Genomic DNA, 27,281 nt, shown 5'->3' with positions numbered 1-27,281 from the left:
GACCAGTAATATGAAGGTCCTCGAATAGGAACCACGATGTAAAACTTAGATAAGGGAACGGTGCGTTGTCTAATATCAAGTATCAAACAAAACCGACACAAAATTGTATAAAGCTTGTGAATGAGACAAGAGCTGCTCGATTTCTCTCAGCAGCTCGATATTTTCAAAATGTGCGTTTTCAAGGACAAGCACTTTAGCAGACTAAGAGAGTGCTTTTGCCAGCGATCATGTATACTGGCAGACAAATTTGCTTTACCAGTTAATGGCGACTGCTTTGAAACCAAATGCAGAATATGAGAATTAAATTATTCAATGGATGTTGTGCATCTTAAAATAAATAAACCTGTCATCGCCGAGCAATTGCCACCAAAAATTCTGAAGTAAAAGGAAGTTCTTTTCTTATCTTGATTTGACAAAACTCGAGATTTATATTTATCATGGTTATTACTGTCTAGCAAAATCAAAATGAAATGAAATCTTTTAGTTTAGCGTTTCATGTTTATGTCCTTTAAGCTAAGGGAGACGGATGATTAAAACAAATGAATGGTGATGCAAGAATCGGAGGAATGAGAATGTGGTAGGAAATGGGAGTACCCCGAGAAAATCCTCGGACACGATGTAGTCCACTACAAACTTAGCCGGGGATCGAACGAGGAACCTATGGACCAGACAGGCACGTACCAAAGGGAGGGTCCGGACCCCCCCTTCGAGACCAGAAATGAAAAAAAATAAGGATTAAACAAAATGAAATGAGAAAAAGAAGGATCAACGTTAAAAATAAAAAAAAAAAAAATACAGGAAACTTTTGGTTACTCTTTCTTATGAGGAGATTTGTATTATTTGCAATACATGGTGGCGAGGTGAGCGAGATATCCTACAAGAGTCAGGGAATTTGAAATTTCTAGAAAAGTTACATAATTCTTAGAATTTCTGCTACTAGTCAGGAAGATTTTAAGCTTCCGAAAGCATAGTGCCGTTGTGTAACAGCGTGGACATTTTTTTTATCATAATTTTTCGTCATCGCATCCTTGCAGTATCAAACATGTTATTTCAAGAAAAATTTCTACTGCTCCTTTAATCTGTCATTTGGAACCGACAGTACTTGGCGGAATAATAAAAACAAATATTTGTATGGAAAGTTCTGTTAGCATTTGATTCAACAGAGAAAGGAACTCAGATATTGTAAAATAGTTTACAAGACACTATTGAGTATGTAGTTTTTGTAATAGTGAATAAGTACTTTTATAATAGTTGAAGTCATAATGAAAGGAAAATTGTTATATTTGAATAAACTGAAGAAGGTCGTAAATATTGTAAAATCTTCAATATGTATTCTTCTTATTATTTTACTCGAGATTTCTTCATAGCTTGTTATTAAAATACTTACCAACATATCCTCATTTTATTGTCCTAACAAACCAATATATGTCGATAGTAAAGTAGTTTAGATTGATCAAGCTCCTAAGCCTTCAGAATTTCATATCATACTCCCCCTCCCCCCGTTATTAAATCCTGGCTAAACGAATCAATATATGTTTCAGTAAAATAGTTTAGAATGATCGATCTCCTGGTGTGATGACCACAGTATTTCATGTCACGGACCCCCCCCTCACGAAATTCTGGCTACGTGCCTGGACCAGAGGTAAGAGCTCTGCCGCTGAGCCATTGTTCCTCCTTACTGTCTAGCATTGACATATTTCAACGTTTAGGGTCTGTACAGTGGCGGCGATTGGATGTTAAAAGTGGGGGGCCATGACATGATCTGAATATTTGTATACCAATGTTAGTTTCCCTGGTTGCTTCTAACACTTTGTTTGACGAAAGGTTGTATGAGTAATAGGATACTATCTTTTTCAGTTAAAATACGGTAAAACGTATTTCCTATTTTATTAAGTAAATTGACAAGAGCAACGCAAGTAGGTACTCTGTATACTCTTAAACAACGAAGGTGTAAGAAGAGATTTGATTCCTTGCTCATGAACATCTTAAAATTCTGTCCGGAAAATTGTGTAATCAGATTATTTAATAACAAATTTCCAAAACAAATAAATAGAAAGAATATTATTAATCATAGTAATGAATAATGAGACTTCTTTTGCAAAAGTTATATTGAAACTGGCAGTTAATGAACAACTTATATTTTTAATTGACGCATGCTATTATATCTTATTACTCTTAGACAGACATCAAATACTACAAGCATATGCTACGATATTTAAAGAAATAGTTACTTTTGCAGCTTCCTGAAACATGGTCGTTGCCAGTAGGTACAGCTTTCACTTTGTTGGAACACATCAAAATACAACAATACTTAAAATCACTCCACACTTCAGTTACACAAAATAATCCTAAAACCTAGAACTATGTTGAATTCACTTAAGTTAATTGTATATACACACTCAGGACCGTGTCGTGGGGGGGGGGGGCGACGGCCCCGGGCGCCGAAGTAAGGGACGAAAAATTCGGGAGAAAAAAGGAAAAAAAAAAAGATAGGAAAAATTGCTTGGAATATATGTATGAGGGCGGAAATCCGGCCCTGCCCACTGTACAATGTATGTCTACGTGCAGCACTTTCCCAAGGATTCGCTTACCTTCGATTAAGATTTATTGACGAAAGAAATGCCGCAACAGGATTATAAAATAAATATGAAAGATCTGGTCTCCTCTCTTTTTTAAAAATAATAAGACATCTGATCTGTTATAACAATTTTATTAGACTGCGACTGTCAAAATTCAACAGAAAGCGGGAAAGTCACATTACAACACGAAGTACATATTTTAAAAAATAGAATGTAAATTCACAATACTGTACTGTATATTACAAATTCTAATATAGCTATCTACTTTGTTTTTAGAATTGTCATCTGTACGTATTTGGTTGTAAATCTGTCAAAAATACAGTAATTACATATTCTATAAACCTTTTATTTACATGGATATAGATTACTTTCTATTTCATTAAAATATTACTATTTTGACACAGACTATAATAAAAAGGAGTCTATAATTAAAATCTATGTTCGAAAAACTATGATCTTATTGTTAAGTTCTTTTTTTTCCTATGTAATAGGGAGCGATATATTAAGTAAAAACGTAAGTGTATAGTTAACATATTTGATTGGTACAAAGTCGTATTACGAGAAAATATCTGTACAGTTTTAAGTAAATTATCAAACGTTAAATTTAATGAGTTTTACTTTTTAAATAATAAACAAAATCATTAAAATAATAAAATATTAAGTGGTTTATGTTGTAATAATCTCAATAATAATAATAATAAAGACAAATTTGGAATATATGAATATAATTATACTCGGTATAATTAAAATGGTCCACAACAAAAATCTAATCGATTTAAAGTAGCCGAAAATTGGCATGCTTACTCTACATGTTCTTGTCCGTAACTTAACAAAAAAAAAAAAAAAAAAAAAAAAAAAAAAAAAAAAAAAAAAAAAAAAAACAGTGCTATACACAGAAAATCTCTGTGCGTAAAAGGGAACTAAATTAAAACTGCTAGAATTATCCATAAGTTATTAACAAAATGAACATGTAGGATATGAATACTCATTACTGCTGGTAACTAAGCTGTTAAGTGCATACCTTCTCCACCAATATATACTTTTGTCAATAAATTGGAACAAATTGGACAAAGAACATTTTTTTTTTCTTTCTTTCTTTCTTCAGCAGGTACAGAGAATTAAATACTCTCTGCATCAGAGATTATATAAATTACTCGACTCATTTCAAAGCTATTGACAAGGTCGTATATAGCAGATATGCATGACTTTGTTCATTTTCACATCATCATAAAATATAGTAACGTACAAAATAGGCTTAAGAGGTACGGAATTTACCTATAAATATACGTCTCACATAGTGTTGGTGTTGATTCAAAATAATCTTTTCCTATTTTTTTTTTTTACTCTCAGTTGCGCTCAATGTGATTCACGAAATCATTAGGAAAACGAAGATAACCCAGGTCACAAAACTCCTATTTTCACACAGCTATCATTTATCCTCTTTCCCTTTTTTCGTTTAAAATACGAGTTACATGTTTTCGTAACCCTTTCAGTTACTGATACAGTTCTACATAAATTGGAATTAACTACGGAAATAATTCTTCAGCGACCTTATGCTCGAGTATTCCTCTAAATCTGGCTCTATCTTCCCTATCACCAAATAGAATTAGACCTCTTAAGTTTTCCGTCCCACAGTTATATCCTTTAGGCTAAAGGAGACGAAAGATTAATGAAAGTTAATGAGATTTCTGAATCCAAGAAATCTCTCCCCTCCAATTTTTTTAAACAAAGGATTACAGAAAATACATCTACAGCACATACTGGGTACTTTTTCAGAACTTACTATAAAACTATACTAAAAACCAATTCAGATACAGACTTCTGTCAGTGTTCCTCACTGGAAAAGTTTAGCGAGTATCCGAACGTTCAAGGCTAAAGCGGTAGGTGAGGAAAATGGTAAAGTTAGAATTTAATTAAGCTCGTGATTCTGTTTAATGAAAAATCTCCACACATATACGTCACAAAAGCAAGACGACCACACTTTTGGGAACGACATTGAGACGAAAAAAGTCTTGGATTTAGAAAAATACGTTAATTAATTTAATACAAATACGGGATGAAACCGGAAACCCACGGACTTGAGAAAACCCACGGACACGATGCAGTCCTTCACAAATTTTCATGGCCTGAGATCTAACCAGGGACCCCTTGCACAAAAGGTGAGCGCACTATCACTGATCCACCGTACCTACGAGGATTAAGGACTGAGTCTCAGTCGACTAGCTAATTCTAGCGCTGTGCTGAAAGCGAAGTTACTGCTAGCGCTAGAATTAAGTGTTCTGATTTAAATCTTGCATCATAATATTCATACCAAACGTCTACCATTAAATCTGTACCCTTTACTTTTCTTATAAACGGATCTAATGAAATTTAAAATTAAAAACGTTGACCTCGACTCTGAATTGAACCTATATTGGCCCCGTAAGTTAACCAGTTCGGTTCCTAGTCAGTCCTAACACTTAATACATTTGAGATCAGTGCTAACCCACTCTGACCATACGGATTGTATCACAGCCCCTCTTGTGCTTAGAAAATCGAATTATTAATGAGCACCTTAACGACTGAGTTTGATATTACATGGTAAATATTCGAAACAACTGACTTTTGTCACACCATATACTCTCTGGGTAAGAACTTAATAAATTCAATTTAGTCTTTGAATTTTATTAAATTTGTACCTATATAGGATATCATCGTTGTTACAGGTATTCTGCCACTATTGAAAGGCCACTTGCGAAAAACTGATAAGCCTCCATAGACAACGGTCTTCAACTAACCTCTACGTCTTCACTTAAGATTTTTCTATTTTACCACGTCCATCACCCGAAGCCTCTTTCTTTTCGTCCCTCTTTTTTCTAGCACATCCTTTATCATATAGTTCCTTCTCAGTCTATGTTTCAACCGTTTTTCTTCCTCCTTTCAATTACATTTAAACCTGTTCTGTTCTCCCTTACTATTTTTTAACACTTCCTGATTCGTTTTCCGTTCAACCTAGCTAATTCTCTATTTTTTTTCCATACTCATATTTCGAAAGCCTCCTGTCTTTTTACGTCACTTTTGCGTTATGTCTATGTTTCCACCCTATAGAGTACAATAATTTACATGAAACATTTTATGAGTCTTTTCCGTAACAAAATAGACTTTTCTTCTTCCTACGTGCTTCTTTCACTATTCCTAACCTCGCTTTTATTTCACGTTCACACTTTGTGTTCTAATTAATACTACCCATGTACCGAAATATAAGAAATCACGTGGTCTACTTCCTCTCCTCCTACTTCTATGTTTGATACAGACTGCTTCGTTCCAATGACCATTGCGTTTGTCGTCTAGATGATATAGAGTGTGAGAAAAAATAAGCTGATTTCACTATTTATTACATAACAGCAGTGGCGTATTTAGGTCCCGTCTCATATAGCCTCGCTGCTGAAAGAGACGTTAAACACAAAATTAACTTAAAACTGGCGTATTTAAAGGGGTGGTTATCGGGCTCTAGCCCCCCCCCCCCCCGAAATTCCATGTACAGCAATAATCCTTCTTATCATTTCTAAGGAAAAATATAAGTGCTTGTTCACATATTGTGCATAGCCCCTCCGAAACCAAATCCTAAATACCCCACTGCATAACAGGAATACATCTTTCTTGCATTCTTATTATGTAACGAATTGTCTTAAGTTGACAATAAAAACTCATTTCACAGTTGGGCAAATAGTATTTCAATTTTCACTGAAATAAAGGAATATTTGTTACTACATTTGTGGGAGCACAATAGCTAAATGGTAGAGTGGTCACTTCAGGTGTGAGGAGTGGTTCGACCGAAGTTAGTGAATTTGTGGTGGACAGATTATAACTATGAATTTTCTCGGCCGCTCTCCTGTTTCTTCCCTCATTCATATTCCAGCAATTCTTTCATAATCGTTCACTCTTTTTAATCATAAGTCTCCTTTAACTTAAATAACAGAGCTGTGAGATTTTTTTTAAAAAAAAAAAAAAAAAAAAAAAAAAAAAAGATATAACAAAACGAGAAAGCATCAGGGTTCTGCCAAACTGTAATGTTATAAACCATAATTGTAAGACACAACATGATTATTCTACTTTGAATTTTTTTTTTCTTTCTTGCTTGCCAGAGAGCGATCACAATGTTCAAAGAGATTATAAACTGTATACAGTTTATGTAAGTACTTCACTTGCTTTTGATCTACTTGCATTCGGATTCCTTAGTTTTAGTATTATGCATTCTAAGAGCTTTCACAAACCTCATGCAACCGTTACGTCAAGACGGACAGGTTATCTGAACATCTAGTGGATGAAAGATTCACAACTTAAAACAAATGACCTGCTAATGATACAATGCTTACGATAATGATCTTCTTATGGTTTATGAAATGAAGTACACCTTACACGAAGTTGATAGGAACTATCTACCTCAATACGTCATGCTTTTTCGATAGGAACCGCTCTCTTTTCCATTTTATAAATGCTAGATTGGTTTTTCTCCTCTGTGACAATTCAGGGTGTCTACTAAAATTCCAAAATGAAATTTCGTGACCTTTTCTTTATCAAACCATACAATTTTGTAACATTCTCAAGAGCGAATTACGCTGAATTTTCATGCACGCGATAGAAATGTGCTCTGTTTGCAATTTGGTAGCGTGAAAAGCCGACCACAGATATTTTTGGTGGTGAATTTTGACGTTTTACACAACAAAATTTTTCAGTCTGTACTTATATTTGTACAGATTTAAATATATACTTTCATGACCGTTTTCTGATTTCGTGACTTTTTCATGACTTTCATGACCGGTAGACACCCTGCAATTCTAAAATAGTACATCATCCTACACCAAAACTAACCGTCTGACTATTATACTTATCCGCTGTTGTTTAAATGTGATAAACACTAGTCTATTTCTACGTATTATTATTATTATTATTATTTTGCTTTCGAACTCATTCTGAAAATAGCACTATTATGTTTGATAGAAAGGTTTAACCCAAAAACCTTGTTATAACAAAGATTAAGAACATTCTTATGTTTATACATTCTGGAAGTGTTCTTTAAAAAGCAAAAAGCAAATTAAACACTATTCTTAGAACTCAAAAGCATACCACAAACATCACAACAAACAATAACAAATATGAAATTAACACTCGGTAGTTATTAGAATTTGTGAGGAAACAAACATAATCATTTTTTAAATGGCACATAAATTGGACTTGACACATTAATGTAACGTAAACTGACATGCAAAGCTGAAACTACATTAAAATTAATAGCACACACTACTCACACACATGACTACAGCATATTTTTCTGCTTTATTTCTTACTGATTGCTGTCTCGATTTTGTACACCGTAGTAACACCTATACTTGGATCCAATACCTGTATGTGTGGAGAATAAGAGAGAACAACTGACCTTTTATTTTCTGACCAATTGCTTTTTAATCTCACCAACAGAATGGATATTTAAGTTAATTACAATCATTCTTAAACTGCAGCGATAATAAGGGGTCAGTATTATGTATAAACTACATGTTTCCTTTGTAAAGAAACGCCACATTTCCGCTACTATATAATTCACTAGAATAAGAGTTGTACTTTAATATTTAAATGTATTACTATTCAAAGAGAACTGGAAACAGTTCAAGTGAACAGCCAATTTAATGTTGGAATATGTTTGTTAAGGCCAATGTTTTAAAATACATATAGTAGATATCAATTTACCACCAAGTTTTCAATACCTTTACCCTTCTCTTAGATAGGGGAGAATGTTAGTGTACAAGAGAAAATTAAAAAATGTTTCCTTCCGAAAAACTATTAATTTTAAGCACATAGTACAATGTTACTTAGTTGAATATTTCATTAATTAATGACAAAACAGTTACAGGAGATGTGTTTATGGTCACAAATAACAACAACGTTTATCTTTGTTGTGCTCAAACACTAAACCAAATTAAAATACAGCTGCGGAGAACTTCTTGCTAGTTTTGCCCATAAATATACTATTAAAAAAAGAAGAAAAGTATTTAAGTTATTCAATCTCACTTCGTCTGAGGATCCAAGAATAGATCGAAAATTACGTCTTGTGAACAAACTTGAAAAGACCTGCCTGGTTAGTAGCTTCGATTATTTCAATCTCGTCCTCGTGATAAGAACCGTATTATCATATTTAACAAATCCTATGTTTCTAAAGTAACTTTGGTTGTTGCCAAGTATTATCTCGTTTGGCATCACTCAGACTTGGCACCTTCTCGTTGCATTATAGATAATTTGAATCTTAAAAAAATACAACCGAGACTTATCTTTACAGTCTGTTAAACGGATATTAATGAAGAAGTATGACAATGCTTATACTATCATGATTTTTTTCCAACAATCTAAGATCCTTCAGTCTACTGCTTAATTAAGTTACTAGACTGTTAGTACAGCTATGTTAATACATACAAACATACACATTCAGTGATCAATGTTATTAAAACACTCGCCTTACTTTTAGAGATTTCCACATACAGCAGTAAACGAAAAACAAAAATGCTGCTTGTCCAAATTTTCATAATAATACAGTTGCTCATTTATGCTATATAGGGTGCATATTTTAAAAGTTAAAATCTTAACTTTGTACCCAAACCGATATCCCTACTTATGATTTTGTTTTCACGAAATTTCGGTCCTCTCTGTGGTCATGCATTCAAGCTTTTAAATATAACCTGAACCGTCACTGCTTTTACATTTTGTTGAGTTTTCTAAGTCCTGTAAGGGAAAAATATCTCTAAGCAATCTGAAAACACACACTATATCAATGCAACACTTATGAATATTGTATTGCGTACTGAAATGAAAACTAAAAGGAAATGAATTTTTCAAAGATAACATAAAGTAATAACCGTTAACAATAAACAGCTTAATTTCACATAGAAAATTAATATTAAGTGACCTTAATTTTATGTATAAAAACAGTTTACAAAAACCTGCTTTAAATTCTATGAAAGCGAGCGATTACAATAGCTATAATTGTTGAACTGACATAGCATGGTTTCGAATACTTGGAACTATTTTTATCTTACAGGACTAGAAGAAACTCAACAAAATATAAAAGCAGTGACATTCCAGCTCATATTTTAAAAGCGCACATGCATGGTCACAAAGAGGGTCAAAATAGCGTAAAAATAAAATCCCAAAGAGGAACATTGATTTGGGTACAAAGGTAAGATTTTAATTTCGTAACAATACTTCGTAATTTACCATCCTAATACCAGACATAAATCATTACTAGAATCGTATGATAGCACTAATTATTATTTGCTCTAAATTACAGTAGTCCACACGAGAACTTTCTATATAAATATCTTTCCTATCTAAAAATAAAATAATATCTACACAGTAAAAAACACCTGAAATGACAACTAATGTTATAATGATAAGTGAATTAGTATATAAGAAAAGAAAAGCTTCTGAATCGCACGATAGTATTATAACAGGGTATGTAAAAGCAAAAACACAATATACTTAATTGGCAGTGCGTACAATGTAATCTGGTATATCGAAGTTAAAACTTCGGGAAGTTTGGTTTTGCTATTCATAACCCCTATCTATTTTTTTCTCTATTCAGTATATTCGATTAAGATTAAGGCATTATCTTAAATAGTCTTGGTTCTAAAAGAGGATATTAAGTTCCAAATAAGCAACAAATAATTAAGCAGATAACACTGGAAAATAAAAGACATAACCTACAATACAGGCTTCGAAATAAAGACGAAATATTCTTTACAAATTGAGCGGAAATATAGGAGTTTCAATAAAATTTTATTTTTAGTTCGAGCTAAACTGAATGTTTAATTTTTGTTCTAATATGAAACACGTTCGGCACACGGTCGGAATAGTTGATCACTAAGAATTATATTGCTCTCGTAGCATGTATACTTGTGGCATTAGTATAGTAATCATTGTGGAACGTTTCTTGTTTTTGTGTGATTAAGGTTTGAACCATGGCACACTCAGCATTCCAAATACGTCCAAGTCAGATGAGCGAGAAACCATCCACTTTCTGACTGCAGAGGAATGTCAACTGGCTGAGGTGTTCCGTCGCATGAAGGACGTCTATGGACATGCATGTGTATCGAAGACAAATATTTCGCACAGCGACAGCAAGCGATCTTACCGTCCAGGTAGGGTGCATGTTGTTGCCATAGATCACAACCGTACTGCAAGGGGTGAATGTGTTCGCAACAATACTGAAGAAGATACCACACGGTCCCACACTGATACTACGGCTTAGGATACAGTCAGTGAGTTGTTCGTCCAACAACCGACTGATTTCTACCTGAACACAATTCATCAATTAGTGATATAGTAGGCCAATCTGAAAATACCATGACACAGTTACTATGTATGCATGTTTCTCCTTTAACGTTTAGTGACAATACATCTACTGATTGTGGATATATGGCCTCTGAACGGGATTCAATTGATATCCCACATATGTATGCATCCCGATTAATCATACATGAAAAGTTTAGTAACTGGCTTATTTTACGTTCTTCAGAACTTAAAATCAGGTATATAGTGTCTGTTTTTCACCTGAAGCGATATTATAATAGCTTACAACATCACCACTCAAACAGGAGAGTCTACTGCGTGGTTGCATACAAAGTAGAAGATTTTGTCTGGCATATAAGAGTGAAAAAGTGAACGATTGGACCGATAATCGATCCGGGTCTCTGGTTTATCATGTTGATGCGTTAACCGCCACCTTATCCAGTCAGCTCCCTGAATAGCTATCCACCATCACTATTGAGGTCGGTGCTCAACTATACAGTGGACTTAGCAGCGTAGTGGTTTAACGTATCGGCACGAAAATTCAGAGTTCCGTGTAGGATTCTCGGTTTAGTAATACATTTGTTTTACCTCTTGTATATTACTGAATTTGTACCCATAGAAGAATTAGTGATAGAAAATAGGTAATTTCCTCCATTTACTATATACTAGCTGTAAGCAATTGTTGTTGCCAGGTCTTAATTCAGAAGATGGGTAAAAAGAGAGGAAAGAATGTTTTTATTAAATTGCCCGGGCATTTATCCTATGATGTTATGTAAGCCAGTATAATAGATTTGTAATGCTAGTTGCATATTTGCAAGGTGTTCTAAGAAACTGCGTGAAACTTCATATATTTTGATCCCCTTTCCCCCGAGTGAAAAATCGAATGGCTTCGTACGCGATTAGATCTGGTGACGATATATCTGCGTATAAAATTTGGTGGTTCCAGGTGACTCCCTTTTATGCGGACAGCTGATGAGCGATACACACTACTTTATTATTATAACATATATATACGTTTAACTGAATGGTAGCAAAACTTTACATGCTTGATTGAGTCCGCAATGCGAACTGACCCAACTTTATGTCGTGGTTGATGCGTAAGTATCCAGCGTTCGCTTCTTTATTTTCTATCAATTAGCTATCATTTAAACAACTAGGAGTCAGTTAAGTCTGAACCATATCACTTCTCGGCAGAGAATTAAACGAGCTGATTATTACAATGAACGCATACAAATCAATGAAAATATAAGTAAGATAAATTTTACTACAACTACTTCACTGTATACTGAAGTATTTGCCTGACTTAGAAGCAATTACATGAATAATCGTTGTATCTTACTTGAGCATATAACTAACGAGGAAGTTACAACACTCATAATTTTTTTTTTTTTATTTATGCGGCAAATTTCGATCTCAATACATTACTTTTAAAAAAATCTACTTATCAATCCACTTTGTAATTAACGGATCAGTATTAAAATTGACCTTATATACTCCATAAGTATGATTCTTCTTTTTGGCAGTGTTAAACTGGACGGAATATATGTCAATGTACACTACTTTTCTACTAAAAGAGCACGTGTCAAAAACTACAAAGGCTATTCCTTGTTGGATTGTGACTAGAAATAATCACTACTATTTCTATTACAATAACAATATTGCAATTAATATTATTAATAGCAGCAAACAATGTAACAAATATTATACTCATTACAATTTATCTTAAGGGCACTTCTACGCTACCTAAATATCAAACCATTACAACACTAGTATACTGGATAAAATTTTTACAAATATCCTATCCATCCACGTGCTTTATTGTATCCGGCAAATCAAACAAATTTTTGGTTGCAACTTATAAATTCTAATAACAAAACTGAGTCTAGTATTTCCGAAGCCAAATTTGCAGATGGTGATTATGCCCTACTGTTCTCAATTTCACTCACTTTCTGACATCAGACGGAAACTTTTAATTTAAAACATATTCTCAAATCTTAATGCTGCAGTTAGATAAGGAATACACAAAAGAATGACCTGTTAGTATATTCACCTTGAGGAAAGCCCAGTACCTGATCTCATTCATGCACAGAACGCAGAATTATTAAAGCCTACTTACAAAAATCCTTATAAAACTGGCGCGTCGTGAAGTTACATTTTCCTCTGATATTTCACAAATCTTATTTTTTGTTTTCAGTCTTTTCTCTGAACTACTACTGAATCACTACATATTCATGTTGTTCCTCTTGTATATGAAAAAAAAAGAAAAAAAGAATAACGTCATCACTTAAAAACGTCAAAATTAAGTAAATTAGTACGTCTAATCTCTCCTGAGAATTGACGAACTGTACACACATCACTTTATTTGTTTCAGAAAAGAAACGGCGGCTAGAATATATTCATAGTAAAGGTTGTATGTAATTTTATCAACTGTCACGGATAGGCGTACTAATCTATTTAATTTTGACCTTAAGTGAAGTCATCCATTTCCCCATATATACTTAAATGTGACTTAAAGTAAGGTCCTCCTTTTTTTCGTATACAAGAGAAAAAATATGAAAATGTAGCAGTTCAAAAAGTAATCCAGATCAAAGGTTTCCTGGTATATATATATATATATATATAAAGTCGAATATCGCAGCAAAATATAACTCTACACAGCAGCACACAAGTTACAATATTTGCCCTTTTATATAAATCACTGCGTTATAATGCATATGTAAACTCTTATTCCAGCTTTCATAATCATTCATTCTATTTTAACATTAGATCACAGACACCATGTCAATATTCTATGTAATTACTATATAACACACAAGAGTCGTCATAGATACTTCACATTTGTTCAAGTGAAACTTGCATTAGGCATATAAACTCAAAAATCTTGTATTTCCCAAAATACATAGAGCAGCTTTTCAACAATCATCTACAAACAATACTAAAGCTCAAACTAAAAGATCTACTCTAGCATTAGTTTTACTTAAAGAGTGACATACAAATAATTTACCACATAGATTTGGTTTAACTGAGCAATTTATTGTGGAAAGGTACTTACACAGTAGTTGATATCTTTTACAAAAAAAAAATTCATAATGAACAGAATTCATTAACAACTTTTTAAAAAATCAATCAGAAATATTTGGAATTGTTTTCAGTTGTAAATTTACGTGTATATATACGTAGATAGATGGAATGAGAAAGAAATAAAGTGCAAAATACATCTATGCAATTTACAACACGATAACTTGAATAATATGTAAATACATATATGTAACAAATTTATGTAGTAAGAAGGCTAATACGTACAATTTTTCGGTATCTTTTACTATTCTCGAATGATTTCAGTTATTTACTTTATTAATGCAATAAATAATCTGTCGTATACTCATTACTAAAATAAAGCTTCAAAAGTATCTTTTTTACCTTTCTTTCTCTTAGCCTACCTTATAATAAGGTTCGTTGTGTTAAACATATTGGTCAAATAAATGTAATAGCAAGGGCACTGCTTATAAACTTAAGTTATTATCCAGATCAATTCTTCAAACTTAAGAAGAAATGTTTCTTGAATTCTGTATTTTCAATAGAATTTTTATCATAATATGCATTTCGATATACAACTGTACCTACTAACTGTCACTTAACCAAATACAAAAATAAATTTTGACATTCGAAGAACGAGACTACGTATGTCAATACAACATTACTTTTTACCCTTGTATAATAGAATAGTATCCACAGGAAGACATATAAAAAGCACAACTGCACAACCAGGACATACTGTAAACCCAATAAACTTCCTGTTTCGCAAGCTTATTTCCATCTTCATATGCATATGTCTGGAATTATTTGAACTAGTCTCATCAAACAGTACAGAATCGGAGTGGTTTACCGGAATTGATTTAATGATGCAATCAGAAAGAAAAAAAAAATCCAAATTTCTACTGGAATGGACTGATTGTGTAATGATTTTTTCTTAATTTCTCTAAACATGGAATGAATAACATAAACAGTCTTAAACATCAGATAAATAATATAATATTAACACGAAAAAAGTCCATCTAAAATGAAGTAATAACTTCGAAAAATGAATTATAAAACTGAAAATAAAAACACCGAACAGCTGTTCAAAGAATTATGAAATTAATTTAAATGAAAGTCGTGCTCCAAACTGAGTAGTCTTACAAAATAAACCTTCCAAAAAGACGAAAAGTTAAAAAGTAAAATTATCGTAACAGTTTACATGTCAATACGAATGCATAGCAAGTTCATCACTCGTAAATACATATTCACACGTTTTTATTCAAACCAAAACTTTAATTACTGTCTATTAATAATAAATGTGTTGAATAATCACTACTTTCAATAAGAGGCTGATTGCTAAGAGCCTATTGTTAGTACGCACACACAATCTGTTTATTTTGATTGCCCCACCTGTAGCATTGTAGAAGTCAAGCTGGTCTACAAAAACTAACGTCAAACTGATTTTTCTCTTTTTTGTGCAAACTATCTCACGGCAAGTTCTAGAAAAAATGGGCGGAACTGATGTAGATTTGCATCTACATATATATACACACATATATATATTATTCTATATACATACATATGCATAGAGCTAAAACGCATCGTAAATGCTAATAGGAATGAATAACAGATCAATAAGGAGATTCCTAAAAAATATATATACCCAAAATGGGATTAGATATTCATCTTACAACCAAGGTGGTCAACCATTTACTTTACAATATCTTACAAAACCACGCAAAAAATGTTTCTTTTAAAAAGTGTGCAATAGATTAACGCTATATTCAATCCGTGAGAAAGAAATTATCGTTATTTCAAAAATTACAATCACCTAGTTTCAAAAAACAATACTGTTAGTATAGTTTCTGTTATGACAAAGTATAAAATAAATCTTTCTCATATGAAAAAAAAAAAAAAATACATTTCTTATTCTTACTTTCTTTCTCCTTAAATGACAAGTCTTTTCACTCCACACTCACAACAAAATTTTGCCAGCTGTATGGGATATTTGGAACCACACTCGTGGCAGAATTTAGATAAACGGACGGAGCTATCACATATTGTAAAAGGACTTTTCTCTTTCTTCTTATTGGTTGTTTCGTTCTGTAAGCATATCGAAGGTAGGGATGCCTCTGAGCCACTGGAACTGGGGCGTGCTTCGGATTCTTCTTCAGGCTGTTGTTCCTTTTTCAACTCTGAATATGGTGATTTACGGTTTAAGCTATCAGAAAGGAAATAAATTGAACAGCTGCTGTTGTATGCTATAGGTCACATAGTTTAAATATAGCGTGTTTTACCTTGTATCTCAAGTCAACTGATTTACTTAAGACTGCTTCCCTATGCTCTGCCACTTTCTTCAGTTAACTTCTTAAAATTACTAAACTGATCACATTGTTAGATTCCTTCTCCCTATAGAATTATCCTACAAAAATCAATGAAACATTAATCCTTATAAATTTTAGAAACAATGTGTTTCTTTTTGGTAGTTTCTGTGTTGTACTGTTAATGAGGATTATTAATAGTTCTTGTCCTTAAATCTTCCTAAGAGTGAAAAAAATAACAAAATTTGATCACTTTCTACAATCGATATTTAATGAGTTAAAGTCATGGTCCATTTTTGACCGGTCACACGAAATCAATGAAACAAGATAGAAATGTGAAATCTTCACCAAATAAAAGAAAAAAAATCTCCAAGTTTCATACCTATTCAGTGCAGTTCGATATGGTTTCCATTTGTTGCCCTACGCACATCTAAATGATATTCAAGTTCTTCCCACACACGGTTAAGGATGTATGGTGTAACAGAGTGAATAACGTCTATGATTCTGTGATTCTCTGCTTTAAATGATTAATGTCGTTGATCCGTTCACTATATATATATATATATATATATATATATATATATATATATGTTACTTCACATAACCCCAAAAGCAAACGTCTAACGGCGTCAGATCCGGGGATCATGGTGCCCATGGTTTGACAGAACCCCTGCCGATCCACGGCTGGAGGAATGTTGTATCCAGAAACTCACGAACAATGTCGGCGTAGTGTGGAGGAGCGCCGTCATGTTGAAAGATGACATCTTCTGGAAATTGTGGCGCTGCATACAATTCCAACATATCAAGGTAGTTGTTTGCCGTCACAGTCTGTTCCTCAAAGAAAAATGGGCTTGCATCAGGCCATACCACACGTTCACTTTAGGGGTGTTACGTTGGTACTCAACGTAGACAGAAGACTTTTCAGCAGCCCATATTCGGACGTTATGGCGATAAACATATCCATAGACATGGAATGTTGCCCCTTCGCTAAACACAATTTTCTGCAGAAATGGTTTATCATTGTCGATCTCATGAAGCATATCTGTAGCAAACGCGAATGGTTTGGGTCTATCTGCCGGTTTGAAGCGTGCAACAGCTGCACTTTGTAACCGGAAAACGTAGACATTTCTTTACACCTTATAAACTGTAGTTTTGCTTAGGTCTAATTGTCTACAATACGCACGCATTGATTTTCTAGGTAGTGAAAAATGAAATTAAATTAAATCTTTGAGTTTTACGTCCCACGGTTATGCCGGTTAGGCTAAAGGAGACGGTGATGATGAGTAATGAATGAAATGGTGGAATGAAGAGTGGGGGGAAACGGGAGAACCCCGAGAAAACCCAGGCACACGGTCTAAGTAGCGAGCCCTCCCGTATGGCTTCTACAGACTCATCACTTACCAATGGCGTACCAGAACGGAATTTGTCCAACGAACTACTGGTATCCTTCAACTGCTTATCCCACCGAGTAATGTTATTCCTATGTGGAGGCGCTTCGTTGTACGCGCAACGATATTCACGTTGCACTTTGATCACGGATTAGAATTTAGCAAGCCACGGAACACACTGAACTTTCCTTTGTACCGTCCGCATCTTGACTGGCGTGGGCTGATCCACTACTGCGCATTTCGTGGTGTTGTATCATCACCTGTGTGCGCACACGCTTGTAGATCACAATAAGGAAACTCTGAGAGTTTTCTTTTTATTTGGTGAAGATTTCTGAACCATTTGAAATTCTGATTCAATTTGTTGAAGCTTCAAGTTTTAATATTTTTCGGCGCTTCTAAAGATAATTTCCTTTTTCCAGCCTTCTTCTTATCTGTCCTGATTCTTTCAAATATTCAGGGAAAAAAAAAAATCTCTAACTGTTCTGTGAAATATAGCACACTTCCCTATCTCTCGGTATATTTTCAAGCATTTTCATGACTTATTTTAATTCTTCTCCATTTCAAGTCAGTGTGAATACTGTTTTCTTTACTCACAGGAAGGTTTAAGAACTAGTAATAACACTCATTAACAGCACAATATACGAGCTTCCAGAAAGACAAATATTGTTTCTAAAATTTCCGAGGATTAATGTATCACTAACTCTAGGATAGTTCTATGATGAGAAGGACTGTAACAATGTATTCAATTTAGCAATTGTAAGAAGCTAACTGAAAAAGTAGCAGAGCCAAAGACAGAACCTAAGTAAATCGCCTAACTTGAAATATAAGGCTGAAGCATTACATTAAGATGAAATAAAGGGTAAGGGGGAGGGGAGGGGGAAGAAGGAATGTTACAAAATTGCATTTTATAGAAAACGGCGTTTTAATATTGAAAACAACGTAAAAAGAATAGGATTAGTCAAATTTTTTGCCTCTTTTTAGATGGATATATTCTAAATCTACGCATGCATGGCATATACAGTCAAATAGTACCAAGAGTCACCAACAGATAGGACAAAGCACCCGAAAAAGTACGCACATGAACATTCCTTGTTTTTTCCCCTTACCCTTCAAATATTTTATTTTTATTTGTACAAAGATTGTTCAAATGGTAAGATAATCGATGACACACACACACACACACGAGTTAGAAATACTTGCCGCTAGCCTGTATATTAGGGTGGCTTTTACTTTTCGTAAAAATAAGAGAGACTTACGGCTATTATAAATGAATAAAAATGTTTACGCTTAAAATATTACACAACAGCTATAAAATGAATGGAGGGTACAGAGGTTCTTATTTAAAACATTGAGAGAGATACTGAAATTATAATTTATCACAATCTACAAATTCTCTGCAAGTGTGATCAAAATTCATGTGATTTGTAATCCCGTTTTTACTAGTTAAATTACATAAGTTCTATGATCAGATCATTTATTATTTATGTTCTATGTTTTAAAAAATGCGGCAAATATGAGATCCAGATTAAATCAAATTGGAAAACGAAAGAAAGTATAAAAATTGTGGCAAAGACCACGTCTTTTCAAAACACCTAAGTTCTACAGTGAAGGGATTATGGTACTGCCGGCGAAATGGCAGGTCATCCAACATAATAGTGCATATGTGGTTCCATAATGTTACTTTCAAATCACAACAAATGCATTCACAATTTTGACTTCCAAAGATTATACGTTTTAGACAACCTGATAATTATGTATTTTAGTGTTGATTAGGCATATTAAAATTGTTTGTACGTAAGCTGATTATTCTACACTATAAATTTGTTTATAGTTTATTCGTAGTTCATAATTCATCCACTTTGGAAATTAGATAATATCTCGGCACATTACCATACAGCTTACCTAAAAAAAAAAAAAAAAAAAAAAAAAAAAAAAAAAAAAAAAAAAAAAAAAAAAAAAAATCGTAAAAACATTCTCGGTAACTTTGGTAGTAAGAAGTTACAGCGAGTAACAGGGGTGACAAAGTAGTCAACTCTTCATAAAAAGACGCACGTTGTAAGTAGCTAAACATACTTCGGCAGTTAGAATGAACTATTGTGCGTCTGATGCATCTGTGCAGATGGCAAGTCTGCAAACTAATTTGCTTGTTTACGTCAGACATATGACAAGGTTGCCAGAAGCACTGCTTTTTACGTGAGATTTCTTACATATATGCGTTAGTTTCACAAGATTACAAAAAGAGTTAAGTTAAACTATTCTAATTTGTGTGAAAGCAGTCGTGTACATACTTTGCCTATAAGTTATTTTGAGTGGAATACGTAATCTACTTAACATGAAATCAAACCCTAAACCATCTAGACGTCTGTTAACTTAATTTTCCTATATGAAAAAAGAACTTGAAACATTACACGGAAACAGAAGAGGATATATCTAGTATGGATTAATAGCTTCGATTTAACATGTGCCATACAGGCTTTTCATTACGGGAAAGTGTTTATGGTTCACGTTAAATAGAAGCTCTTAGTCCGTACTAGCTGTATCCACTCATGCTCTCTCTTAACCCTTTCCTTACCAAATTTAAATCTTCCGCTAACGACAAGGATACCAGATTCTTTCGTAACTTAACGACCGCTGCGCACATTGGTTTGCTTAAAATGTTGTAACTTCACTGTTTGTTATTACTTTCTAAGAAAAGTAAAATGTTAGAAGACACTATCACGAATACAAGGTGTATCAGAAGTTTGGAACCATAGTCAACTCCATTATGAGATACGAAACCAATGGGAAGAAAGGTAAGTCGTTGATAGTAGGTGATGTTCAATCTAAAACGGCTGAATATTTCTAACTGCACTAGTCGTTTGGGCTCGATACTGGTAAGGCGCCCAATGTTAAATAATGACAAAAAAACAGCATTGCCTATTCAGGAGGCTGTTCCTTTGTGTTCTCACCACACCATACAATACAGCATTGTTGAGGAACGGATCGAAGGGGTTACAGGTTTCCTCACATAATGTAAACGTTCCTCGTGTCATTTTCGCGTACCTGTATGTTCCGTTCGAGCAATTTGCTGAACTGGAAATGTTGCTTTTCCATTTAACAAAGGGCGCCTTATCAGTGTGAACCACAAACGGCATATATGATTGGAAAAAATTCCACCATTTATATTTCCAACAACTTTCCTCTTTTTCAATTTTCTTGGGGTTAACTTTACAATGCCCGCTCCAGCTGGTATACTCACTCAGAAATGAGAAATTACTCTCTATTAATTTTATGAAAATGGGTCAAAACTTCCCTAACCTTAAGCTAATCCGTTCCTATTCCTACCCTACTTATCCTTATTTTACTGTACTCTATCCTACCCTACTCTACTTTGTCCTTTTAAAGCGGTCCTGCTTATCCATGCACAGCTGGAGTCTGTATTATAATGTTTACCCTTTTCTTGTAATCAGCTGGCTTATGGACCCGAATTTTTAATACACCCGGTATACTGCAATACTATTGATGTTCTAAATTTTAAAATATACAAATGTATCTGCAGCTGAAAGGCAAAGGCTTAAATAATATTTGAAATTCATTAATATTAATACGTTTACATTGTAGAATTTTCTTTTCCATAGAATTTCAATATTTGATATATATTAGTTTTTTCAGTATTGGACTGAATTGCTTTGTGTGGTTTTTATTCTTCTTCAAATCACAACGGTCATATACAATAACAAAACAAAACTAAAAATACACTATGTCTACTGACCTACAGTATTATATTCTCGAAACCTGTAAAGTAATAGAGGAATCCTCCAAACTCCTCTTTTATCGAATACAACTTAAACATACAGAGATCCCTCATGGCTATATGGTTAGCGTACCCGGCTTTCGCGCGGGAGACCTGAGTTCAATTCCTGGTAGGAGCTCATATGGTTCAGATTCCACACGTTAGGTCCACGTCTTATACAGGATCCTCGCCGAAAGGGATGCTAAACCACAAATCAGCTAATCACGTAAACAACAACAGCAGCGACTAGGCGAAGAAACAAGTATATACCTGCTATACGCTGAATCACCACTGGGTTTGTTAGCAGCCAATCGGTGATTGGTAGAACTTTCCGGCGACAACGCTTCCTCATCGGAATTCTCCCCTTCTTGGTTCAAGAGACCCCAATCTTCCTTTCTCCTCTTATCATCTCGTCGAACCACCACTGGCTTAGCATCAAAAAGAGACATGGATCTTTGGGCAGGTTGTTTGGTAGGAGAGGTACTGGAAAAGGTAGGAAGGGAATTTTTCTTTTCAAAAGCTAAAGGTTGCACTGACAAATACATATCCGCGCCTTTAAATTTACGATCTAGACTAATTCCTCGATTAAGAGCATTTTTCCTTGCTGGCTTAACAGCAATTGGATTACACAGGGTGAGATTATTAAGATCAAAACTAAAATCACTAGTATCAATATTATCGACATTGATTAGGTCACTATTTCTATTTACATCTTTGTTACTCGGCTTACACGAAGTAGAATAAGGTGAGATTCCTGATATCATCAGCTGTTTATCAGGAGATTCGGGTCTTTTATTTTCTTTCGGGGATTTGTACTTAGTAAAAGCAGACGTTGGGGAAGTTTCAAGGATAGAGGGTTGTTTAGGAGTTGGATGCCAATCACCTAATCCGAGCAACTCCATCATTTGGCGCTCGGCAAATTCATATGGGTCGTAACTGTCTCCAGAAGTTGTGCTGTAACACAAAGTAACTCATATATATTAATTTTATTGTTAGTACAACTGCATGGAATTTTATGTTTAAAATATGCCTGCATACATATTTTTTTCAGCTCAAGAAAACCAACTATCAATTATTAAGGTTACAGTGACAAAACAAAAATCTATTTTACAAATAGAAGAAATATTACATGTTTACAACAGCAATATTAATAAGAATATGATATGCTAAAACTAAATAATTTTCACCATACTTCCAAAGCATTAATACATGCTAGCTAACCTACATTTCACTATCCTGTACATACAACTTTCTTTAATGATATTTATGATATAAATATGTATATTCGAAAGTTAACCAGAGAACAATACAAAGCACCTAGTCGTAATGTCATGAACATTTTCTATTTCAGTTTTTTTTTTTTTTTTATTTTCTTTTTAAGAATGATCAAAACGTTTACAGTCTCTCTTGTTACTGATTTTTGTTTTGTTTTCAACAAAACAAACAATTCACATGGATAATCTAGATTTCCGTAGAAATAATACAAATGCAACTATGAGGTTTAAATATTAATTGGATAAATTATTAATCATATATAAATGAACAAACACCGTATGCGTGGATTTTCTTGCAGTTCTCCCGTTATCCCCCACTTTCGTCAATCCTCCATTATCATCCATCTCATTATCATCGTTTGGCTTAGCCTTGGTGCATAATCATGGGACGTGAACTCTCTCTATATATAATGTATGATATCGGGTGGACCATTTATCTTGAAATGCTCTTACCAACGGGGGAAAATACAGGGTGATTCAAAATGAATATTCGGGTTTAAGGTTTGTAATATTTATTACAGCTAACTTACAATTATAGATAATACATCAAATGAAAGGGCAACTCAAACCGTTTTGCACGCACGCATGCGCATGCACTGTTTCCTCTGCCTGCCGTTAGAAAGTGCTAGTAGCAAAGATGTCGACTACTGAGCAGAAAGCTTTTTGTGTTTTACAGAGACTGAACCTGAAGTTACAGTGCAACCATCTGTGTCGAGAATTTTAAGGAGACGTTTACAACTATGTCCTTACCGTTTGCAATTGCTACCGGCTCTAAAGTCTACAGACTATGGTTTACATGTCAACTTTGCAAATGAAATGTTGCTGCACGACGACGAAGATTTTCTGGATAGTGTCGTCTTCAGTGATGGATCGACATTTCACCTAAGTGGCGATGTGAACACTCATAATATTCGCATCTGGGATCAGCAAATCCCAATGACATAGTATAGTTGCAACGAGACCCCCCTAAATTGAATGTCTTTTGTGCCATATCCCGGCGGAAAGTTTATGGGACGTTCTCGCCTATTCCTTGATGTGTGCCGTGTGACGAATGGTGCTCACACTGAACACTTGTAGCAAAAAAAAAAAAATTGTTTGAGTTGCTCTTTCATTTGATGTATCAGGAGATTGTATAAATGGCATAATTATACGTTAAATATAATAAGCACTACAAAGCCTTAAAACTCCGATAGTCATTTTGAAACACTCTGTAGTTTGACATACACTACGATATCACCAGCTTAACAATATTGCCAACCCAACATCAAGTTACATATATATATATGAAATGGCACTAGTCAAATCATTCATGTTTTAAATTCACATATTGAACGAAAACTTACAACAACATATTTTGTATTCACCGTTACAAACTAACACTACAGAACGTCAATATCGAACCTCTGGAGGAATCTACAACACAAATAAGAATTGCTATTCAAAAATAATATTAAAAAAACCTTCTATGTGATTGGATGTGGTACATACTTGAGCAATTCATCGAAAGAAAACCTTTCAATCCTTACAACTTTGTTCTTATTTATTTGAAATACATCATATCATAATCAAGTATTGGGCACTAAGGTCCTTTGGATGTACTCGGGCCCGTCCGTCTCACTTACTTTTATAACTGTTGTAGATTCTCCCAAAATTTGGGTGTTGTGATACTGTAGCATCCTTGGTTTGTAACACTTAACAATAAATGTAGTATTGTAAATTTTCGTTTCATATGTAGATTTGAAATATATAATAATCTGACGTGTTGTTGTTTGAAAAAGTGTAACTTTACGTTGTCTGGGCAACAGTGCCGATCTAGTGGTAATGCAAATTATGTCAAACGATTTCTCCTTCTCGATATTTGCATGATAGTAAATTTCAGCGATTTATATCTATTAATTTAAAAGTTACAAGGATGCTTCAAGATAATTGGTTCACCATGCATACATTAAATATACAAGAATAGTAACAGTAGTAGTAGAAGATAACTAAAAATCAAATAATAAGACAGAGTATATAGAGACATGTGTCTTATCATGCTGACTTTAAAACAAAATAATAATAAAAATTAAATATTTGATTCTGAACAAATTATTGCATCAAAATAATAAAACCAGAAAACATTTATCAACAACGTGAATAGAAAATAGCAACACAACTGTAATGTGATATGAACTTGAGCATAGGCTACAATGATATTTGCTTGTTGATCTGTTTCTTTTTTTTAACCATGCAAACTCAATGCATTCTCATCGACCTAATGCTAAGAGCGCCTTTAGTACGCACATCCCTGATTTAATCTATGATGGAAAAATGTATTCAATAATTGCTTTTCTTTACTTCCTTTCGCCTGTATGGTAGAACTTTTCATATGGTAAGCCCTTTGCTGGTCTATCGCAAATTCGAACTGCTGATAGGCCACAATGGTTCAGTGCTAGAGCGTTCATTCCCTGGTGCATGAGGTCCCTGGTTCGATCCCAGCTCGTGCTAAGTAAACTTTGTGGTGGACAAACAGCGTGCACGTGGGTTCTCCCGTTTCCTCCTACTTTATTTATTCCACCATTCCATTCATTTCTCATCTTCACCGCCTCCTTTAGCCTAGCCGGCATAACTGGGGGACGTAAAACTGAAAGATTTCATTTCATTTCTTTTCGAACTATTGATTTAGTGCATGTACAATTAAAGACATCAAAATTACTAATAACGTATACTTATAGCCTATCACGTCGTCTATATTCCTTCATATTTTATGCTACCTGCAGATGTATGGTACGAGACATTATATTACAGAAACGTTATTTTAAAATTTACATTTCCACTTGGTTTATAAATTTTGTGAACATTACCAAGCACCACTTCGTATTTCGATGTTATGGGAGTTCGCTGAGTCAGTGCCATCAGCATGCATGAAATGCACCGAAAGATACGCTGCCCCTGTGTAACTAGGAATCAGGTACGTACAGCAATGCAATGCCGACGAAAGTGGACTGTTATGAGTATATCATGGAACCTTTCCAGGGAAAGCTCATCTATGACAGGATTGTGAAACAGTGATGAGACAATGGCAGACATAAAAGATAAAAGGAAAATAAGTGTGAAAAGTATAGAAATATTGGTTTAAAAAAAAAAAATAGAACTAAGTTCATAAACGTATATTACCAGCAATTAAACGGGTTGAATTTGTTACTGACAGACTTTCTTTTATTACTCTTAAGGGACGGTGGTGTGATATTATTGTTTTAAATGTACATGCCCCAACGGAAGATAAGGATGACGATATAAAAGACAGTTTTTACGAAGAAGTGGAACGGATATTTGACCAACTCCCGCGATACCATATGAAAATTCTATTAGGGGATTTCAATGCGAAGGTAGGACAAGAGGATATTTTCAAACCGATTATAGGGAACGAAAGTCTGCATAAGGAAAGTAATGATAACGGTGTTAGACTCGTGAACTTTGCAACATCCAAAAACATAATCGTGAAGAGTACAAAATTCCCAAATCGCGACGTTCATAAATACACTTGGACATCACCAGACGGGAAAACACATAATCAAATTGATCACGTTTTAGTAGACAGAAGAAGGCAATCTAGCATAATTGATGTCCGGTCGTTTAGAGGGGCTGATTGTGACACTGACCACTACCTGGTAGCAGCGATAATACGAGAGAGGTTATCGTTGAATAAAGGTAATATTCATTGTCCGAAAACGGAGAGATTCAATTTAAAGAAATTAGAAGAGAGCCAGGTAAGAGAGGAATACCAGATTGAAATTTCGAATAGATTTTCGGCTTTAGAAGATTCGGAGTGCACTAGTGTTGAGGATACCTGGATTGAAATTAGAGATAGCATTAAAATTTCAGCAAAAGAAAAATTGGGACACGCGGAAATACGTAGGAACAAACCATGGTTCGACCAGGAATGCATAAAACTAGCAGAGAAGAGAAAACAGGCAAAATTACGCTGGCTACAAAATCCGAATGAAATGACAACACAAAATTTCGCAGATATCAGGCGGGAAACTTCCAAAACTTTTAGAACAAAGAAACGTGATTTTCTGAAAGCTAAAATTAAGGAACTTGAAGATAATAGTAAAAATAAAAACATCCGGGACATGTATAAGGGAATCAACGAATTTAAGAGAGGCTATCAACCTCGTGCTTATATATTAAAGAAATCTGACGGTACAGTTCTCACTGACACGGATAGCATCTTAAATAGATGGAAAGATTTCTTTGACGATTTGCTTAACACGCAACCAAAAACTAGTGTTCGTGGAGAAAAGGAGATACACACCGCAGAACCGTATATTCCAGAACCCAATCGAATAGAAGTAGAAACCGCTATAAAGAAATTAAAGAAACACAAATCTCCGGGTGTAGATGAAATTCGGGCTGAGTTAATTTTGGCTGGAGGCGAAAAATTGTGGAACAAGATACACAAACTCATTCTCCTTATCTGGAACAAGGAAGAATTGCCTCAAGAGTGGAAAGAATCAATCATTGTTCCAATCCACAAGAAAGGCGACAAAACTGACTGTAATAATTATCGAGGCATTTCTCTTCTGTCAACATCCTATAAAATCCTTTCAAATATTCTGTTAGCAAGACTG

The 27,281-nt window shown here is 34.3% G+C and overlaps 1 protein-coding gene across 1 annotated transcript in view; it reads right to left on the bottom strand.

The window, feature by feature from the left end:
* Nucleotides 1-2,694: 2,694 nt before the first annotated feature.
* Nucleotides 2,695-27,281, bottom strand: part of LOC145684087 (uncharacterized) — a 49,830-nt gene continuing 25,243 nt past the window's right edge. Inside the window, exons 7-8 of the mRNA XM_081755972.1 lie at nucleotides 21,665-21,877; nucleotides 2,695-16,134 (exon numbers count right to left, since the gene is read on the bottom strand). Of these exons, the coding sequence (XP_081612098.1) occupies nucleotides 15,861-16,134; nucleotides 21,665-21,877 (487 nt within the window). The 3' untranslated portion in view covers nucleotides 2,695-15,860. The remainder of the gene's footprint in view (nucleotides 16,135-21,664; nucleotides 21,878-27,281) is intronic.

The sequence above is a fragment of the Thermobia domestica genome, chromosome 4 (assembly GCF_964235325.1).
Source record: "Thermobia domestica chromosome 4, izTheDome1.hap1.1, whole genome shotgun sequence".
NCBI lineage: Eukaryota > Metazoa > Arthropoda > Insecta > Zygentoma > Lepismatidae > Thermobia > Thermobia domestica.
Note: the sequence above shows the minus strand (reverse complement) of the source record. Positions and strands in the feature narration are given on the sequence as shown.